Source organism: Physeter macrocephalus, chromosome 17 (genome assembly GCF_002837175.3).
Source record: "Physeter macrocephalus isolate SW-GA chromosome 17, ASM283717v5, whole genome shotgun sequence".
Classification (NCBI taxonomy): Eukaryota; Metazoa; Chordata; class Mammalia; order Artiodactyla; family Physeteridae; genus Physeter; species Physeter macrocephalus.
This window is the reverse complement of record NC_041230.1, coordinates 52,735,681-52,742,129: the sequence shown is the minus strand read 5'-3', so window position 1 is coordinate 52,742,129 and position 6,449 is coordinate 52,735,681. Positions and strand designations below refer to the sequence as shown.

Below are 6,449 nucleotides of genomic sequence, written 5' to 3'. Positions count from 1 at the left end.
GCTTCAGTAGTTGTGGCTCGCGGGCTCAGTAGTTGTGGCTCGTGGGCTCTAGAGCGCAGGCTCAGTAGTTGTGACGCACGGGCTTAGTTGCTCCGCGGCATGTGGGATCTTCCCGGACCGGGGATCGAACCCATGTCCCCTACATTGGCAGGCGGATTCTCAACCACTGTACCACCAGGGAAGTCCCCATAGAAGGGTTTTGATAAATATTCGTGGAAGGAATGGAAGGCAAGGATAGGGAGAGCGAGAGAGCAGCCTAGATGGAAAACTGCTAAGGACCAAGATCTCCTCCGCAGAGAGCGTTTGTTATGCCAGCGTATAAATACGAGGGTTCCAAGATTATACAATTTTTTTCCCTTGGGATTCAGACACACTGCCTACAGGAACAAGTCTGGAGTCGATGACCTGGGCACACAGGCCTCCTTCAGGTTGAAAAGTGGTGTCCAGCGCTAAAAATGGCCTAAGATGTGGAGAACAGGCCGGGCTGCTTCCCCATCAGACAGCAACGCGTGAGCACAGGATCCGTCCAACAGCTGTTCTTGACCGCTGGCTGTGGACCTCTCTCGACCAACGAAGAGTACTGGGGGGTTGGCAGGATTTCTTTTCAGGGCAAATCTTTTTCAATGAAATGAGACCCGCCCCCACCCCCCAATCCTTCTATCACACTCTGAAATTAAGAAGTGGGAACTCTTTGGAAGCCGCACCGAAAGGTGAGTGTTCAACCTGTCAGACGAGGTCTAAACACAGCTCGCTCCACAGGCAGAACCCGGCATCCCACCCACCTCCCCGCACCGAGGGGGACCTACACTGTGCTTGACCTTCACAAAACCACGGGCACATAAACAGTGTGAGAGAAGACACAGCCGTGAGGCGTCCGCTCCGAAGTGGAGAGTGGCTGAGAACCTCAGAGGGGAAAGTGGCCGTGTCGCTGAAAGAGAGCACGTTAGTCAGTAAGGCCCAGCCCAGCTTCCCTCCAACAGCTGCCTTTTGCTGTGTTATTAGATCTGGAAACATTCAAGCAATGAGTGCGATTGAGGGGTCAAAACAGTAACACTCCGAAGCAGACAAGCAGAGACGTGGAGAGACGGTGCTTCAAGAACAGGCGTGTATGGCGCACACAGGTGTGTCTTACTACACCACTGTCGGTACCCAAAGAATAATGAACAGACGCTCCCACGACCTAAAAACTGGAGAGGGTGAAGCGCTACACAGAAATCAACTGATTTCTAAAAGATCTGGAGTTATGTATTCTATGTTTAAAAGCCCAAATTTGAAACACTAATGCGGATGATAGAATTAATCCTGTCCTGGGGGATCTCAGGGATGATACGCTGCCGTGGGCTTGCCATGTGGGATAAAAGAACAATAAAAATTCAGAACAAACACGGAGGTGTAGGGAGTGAGGGCTGGGGTGACACTTGGGCATCGATGTTACAGGGACTCTGGGGGCCCAAAGCAGAGCATGGCGGGTAATGGGAAAGGTGCTGGGATTCTGGGGAGGGGTCTGGGAAGTTTCAGATATCTAAACCCTGAAGTGCTGTGGTCACGAGTAGGCTGAAGGGAGCAGTGCAAGGACTGGGGCAACTTCAGTGTTAACACAGCAGGCCCGAGACCGGGGTCCCCAGGAGGGCCGCCTTCCAGGGTCGGCCCTCGGCCGGCGTCTGGGAAGGCGGATTGGGGGAGGGCCCCCCCCCAGGACTGATGAGCGGCTCCCTGTACCTAAGCCGTGTGAACAGACGGGGGGCTGGTGCCGGACTCCCGCTGCGCTCCCGCGAGTCTGGGGTTTGCGTGCGCGTCAGGCGGGGCGCGCGTGTGAACGGCCCCCCGAATAAAGACCCCGCGCGCTGAAGCTCTAACGCGTCCCTGATGGACGACGCTGCACACGTGCCGTCACAGCTCGCGGCTGGGGGAATTTAGCGCGTCCGGTGCGACCCCGCTAGAGAGGATGCTGGAGCCTGGCTCCCCGGGACTTCGCCCCCCAACCTGTTCCCTTCACGGTGGCAAAACGAGCCCTGGAACCCTGTCGGACGTCCTAGGCGAGGACGGTAAAGAAGCAAACAGCATTCTTAAGCATACAGCCACACGAAGGCTGATACGAGGCCTCAAGCAGATGAGTGACAGCTAGGAAGACCTGAAGTGGGTCACGCGTTATCACAGGAATGGTTAAAACCAAATAAATAAATAAAACAAGCCATGATCTGCTTTTAAATGGGACTTGCAAAATTACTGTGTTCTGAACGTAAGCCAGGTTGATTACCAAATAAAAATAAAAATCAGGATGTGGTATATCAGCGTGGTAGATCAGTATATGCCGAAAAGATATACTGAAGCCCTAACCTCTGGCACCTGTGAATGTGGCCTTATTTAGGAGTAGGGTGTTTGCAGATGTGATCAAGTGAAGATGAGGTAGACTGGACTGGGGGGCCCTGATGCAATGAGTGGTGCCCTAAGAAAAAGAGGGAAGTCTGGACACAGACACGGGGAGGGGGCCATGTGACGATGGAGCCAGAGGTTGGAGCCACGCCTCCGCGAATCAAGGAAAGCCCAGGATTTCAGGAGCCACCAGAAGAGGAGAGAAAGGCAAGGAAGGAAGGAGCCTTCCCCAGAGCCTCCAGAGGGATCAGGGCCCCGCCCTTACTGTCAGACTTCTGGCCCCCAGAACTGTGAGAGAATACACTTCTGCTGTTTTAAGTCCCCCAGTTTTCAGTACTTTGTCACTGCAGCCGCAGAAGCTAATACACCGACCTGGCCAAGTAGGGTGAGTAAGTGGAACGCATCTTGTATCACCCAATGTAAGAGCCAAAGCTTGACCCGCACGACAGGTATTTCATACACACGTCAAACTTTTTCACTCTGCATGGCAGAGAATCAGTCAACTTCAGTAAACTGAATGCATGACTCACAGTTTTTAAATCAATCTACCAACCAGCCACCTCTGCTCTGGAGAGGCAGCCTCTCTGCGACTCAGCTTCCCAGTCAAAGGCAGGTGACTCAAATCAAGTCCGAACAGGTGGCGAAAGGACACCCTCCCCTGACAGGTGGTTTTGTCTCGGTTACTGGAGTCCGGGGAAGGGGAATCTGTGAGCTCTGAGAGGGGCTGCTCCAGTGTGGGAAAAATGCTTTTAACTTCTATGTGCTCGAATGGAAAGAAACAAGTCTTCACCCTCCAAGCATTTGTCCGGGGCCATTCAAAGTTCAAAGACAGACTTTGGAATCTTAATACCATAGGGCGGGTTTTAAGTCACAACAATGCCAGGAGCACCAAAAGGCCCACAGCAGGGTCCCGGGCCTGGGGCCAGCTAGGCGTGGACAGGTGGATGGGGGATCACGACCCGGCAAGGGACCGAGGCCGAAGAGGTCAAAGCATAAGAAATACCTTACGTGGCATCCAAAGCCCCTCACAACACACTTAAGAGATTCTGGCGCCTTCCGGAAGGAACCCTTGCGTTTAGAGGCTCTAATCCCCACATTTGAAGGCTTAGGAAATTCTGTACCCGAGGAAGAAGTCACTCCCCCAGGGTTACACGGAGGGAGGCACGGGCTGGGCCAGTTTGGGGGCTCCCGGCTTCCCGTGTCCTTCTCCCGCTCCATCCACACGCGGCCCAGGGGCCCGGGGATCCACGCAGAGCGCTCTGTGCGCTTCCGTACTCCGCCTAATCGACAGGTGAGAAAACAGAACTGGCAGAGGCAAAGCTGCGTTCCCAGGACCCCTGGCCTCCCCCACAGCGAGCGGCGACGTTGGGGCAGAGCCCAGCTCAGCCCCACCCCCGACCCTGGGGAGAAGGATTTGCTCCAGCGGATGGCAGGGGGGCGGCGGAGAGAAAGCTTCGAGAAGCTTTCCTTGGGCTTTGGAGGCTGGGGAGGCTGTGGCCGGGCTGAAGGGGTGGAGGGCATCCCCCTGGGTGGAACGAGGGGAAGGAAATGAAAGGCCTCTCATGAAGCAGGCCCAGACGCAAGCCCGCTCCAATCCACTGCTGCAGCAGAGCAAGCGTGGGAGCTGCAGGGGCGTGCAACCCGGGGGGCTCCCCACTAACTGTTACCCTGGGGGAGAATTTACAACCTTGAGGCCGAAAGGGGACACCCGTGTGAGGTGCAGGGTCTCCCGGGTAACTCTGGATATCCAGGTGTTAACCTTTACCTGGCCCCCTGGACCCCTGTCTCCTGGACCCCGTGAGGATTCGGGGAGGCTCACTGAACGCCAAAGACCTACAGTAGAGGCTGCCCGTCCCTGCACTTGGAAACCCAGCCCGCGCCCTCTCCTCGGGGACCCTGTGGAGACGGGACAGGGAACGGAGTCCCCGGCTCTGCCCTGGCCAGCCAGTGCACGTGGGAGGTCACCCCCACCCCATGCCCCCTCTGCCCACAGGGGGACGGGCTCCTGGTCTCTGGGCTCCACGCCACAAGGTGGCTGGAGGTGAATGTACCTGCCCAGGCGGGGGGACTTCCAGAAATGGAGTTTGACAGAGGACTTCTCGGGGACAATGGCAAGAGGGTCTTTTCCCTGGGACTCAGGACTGTTTCTTGCTTCCAGCTTGTCGGTGAAAGCAGTGGCCCTGAGCTCACGCCGGCAGGGAGCTTTTGGCTTTGACTTCCCACGAGTTCGACTGTCCCGTGGTCCCCGAGTTTTGGGGGTGGCTGCGTGGCCCTCTGCAGGCGGGGGTGGGAGGGCGCCAAAAGGCTCCGCTGGAAGGCGTCCCCACCCCCCCGACCCCCGGCCACCCCTCTGATGGGGACTCCTCACCGGGACCCTTTCATCTGGCCAACGTAGTGAGCGCCCCCTGCACCAGACGTGGTCCCGGTTGAGGGCTCTGTGTCTGCAGAGAGAAGGGCAGGCCGAGCTGAGGGGACCCACACCACTGACCTCCAAAGGGAAGAGGAGGCACCGTCCCGGACGTGGGGAGAGCAGTGAGGTGTCCTGCGTGGGGAAGGAAGGAGGGGCCTTGGAGGCGCCAGGGGTCCTGAGAGGGGCCTCCAAAGGGAAGGGGGACGCAGTCAACCTCTAGGGCACAGCGCGAGGGGGTTTACACACACGGCCCCTTTGATCCCCCCCCCCCAACGACCCTGTGCCGTAGATCTTATCACCCAAGTTAACGGCCGGGGGCGGGTCCGAGGGGCTGGTGCCTTGGCCGATGACAATAGCATCCAGCTCAGGCCGGGCAGCCGGGGACCCCTGCCTTCCCCTGCACCCCCAGCCCTCTGGGAGCCGACACTCACGGCCAGACGGGCCACGCCCATGTCCCCATCCAGGCCGGGACGGGCGCTGGCACGCAGAGCCCCGCTCCCAGCTGCCGCGCCAGCCGCAGGACAGGGACCACAGCCCCACGGCCAGGCTTCCAGCTGCGCCGGGCGGCAGGAGCCCTGGGAACGAGGGCCGATGGGGAACTGAAAGAGCGCAGCTTGACCCAGCTGGAGCGCGGAGCCCAGTTCCCAGGGGCCCCGCGAGGACAAGGTCAAGACCGCACTGGTGTTTGTTTTGTTCTCCGTTCATTTCTGGAGCGCCATCTGCCTTCCCGTACTGGTGCACCCACCTGCCCGTCCCCGGGGCCCCCGCAGAGCCTGGCCAACAGCACACAGCAGGCCTGTCCTCACCAACCGGCTCCCTGGAGCTGGGGCGGGCGGCACCGAGGTGGAGACTGAGCCCCCAGAGGGCCCGCCACCAGGACAGGGCAGAGGGTGGGCAGGGACGTGCGGGGCCCGTCCGGGGACCCTCGCGCGGGCACAGGGCCAGCGACTTCCTCCTCCCTCCGTCCCAAGCCTCGCAGGCACGCCGTGCTGGGCGCCGGGGCCCCCTCGGGAAACCGATGCGGCTCCCTCCCGGGCAGCTCAGAGGACTGGCCCGGCTGCCCTGGGCCCTGCACCTCAGGGGTGCTGAACCACGTCTCACCCCTCTCTTCGGGGACAGCCATCAGGCTCACTCCTCACTTCATGACCAAGGAACCCTCGGGCCCTCTCGCTCTCACTGGTACGCTCGGCACCACAGCAACTGCCTTCTAATGTTCTCAGCTCCTTTCTGGATCCAGTCCAGCTGGGACGCTCCTTACCGCACAGAATGGGGGGGACATGGGTCTTGTTGGTCGAAAACAGGGGCAATGCTTGAGCCCCAGAGCAGCCGATGTCTCTCGAGCTGCCTCTCGCACCCGACGTTGGGTTTCATCTGTTTTCACCTCTATCCTCTAGGGAGTCACCCCAGCTCCCTGCCTGGGAAAGCAGCTCAGTGGCCTCTGAGTGTCGGGGGGGCAGGAAAAGACTGCTGCCACCCTCGGGGAGGGGACCCCAGGCCATGTCAGAAACCGAACACCCACATCCAGCCCGTGATTCATGAGTTGTCACCTGGGCGAGTCACCCCTGTGGCTCTCGGAGGCTGAGCTGTGAGGCCGGGGGGCTGAGGCCTCACTGCCAGGGAGGGGAGGAGAGAGGAGGGGGAGGGGAGGGGAGGGAGGGGAGGAAGA

The 6,449-nt window shown here is 59.3% G+C and overlaps 1 protein-coding gene across 1 annotated transcript in view; it reads right to left on the bottom strand.

Moving 5' to 3' along the window:
• Positions 1–6,222, bottom strand: part of IRF8 (interferon regulatory factor 8) — a 63,535-nt gene extending 57,313 nt beyond the window's left edge. Inside the window, exon 1 of the mRNA XM_055079246.1 lies at positions 6,042–6,222. Coding sequence (XP_054935221.1) covers positions 6,042–6,154 — 113 coding nt within the window. The 5' untranslated portion in view covers positions 6,155–6,222. The remainder of the gene's footprint in view (positions 1–6,041) is intronic.
• Positions 6,223–6,449: the final 227 nt, after the last annotated feature.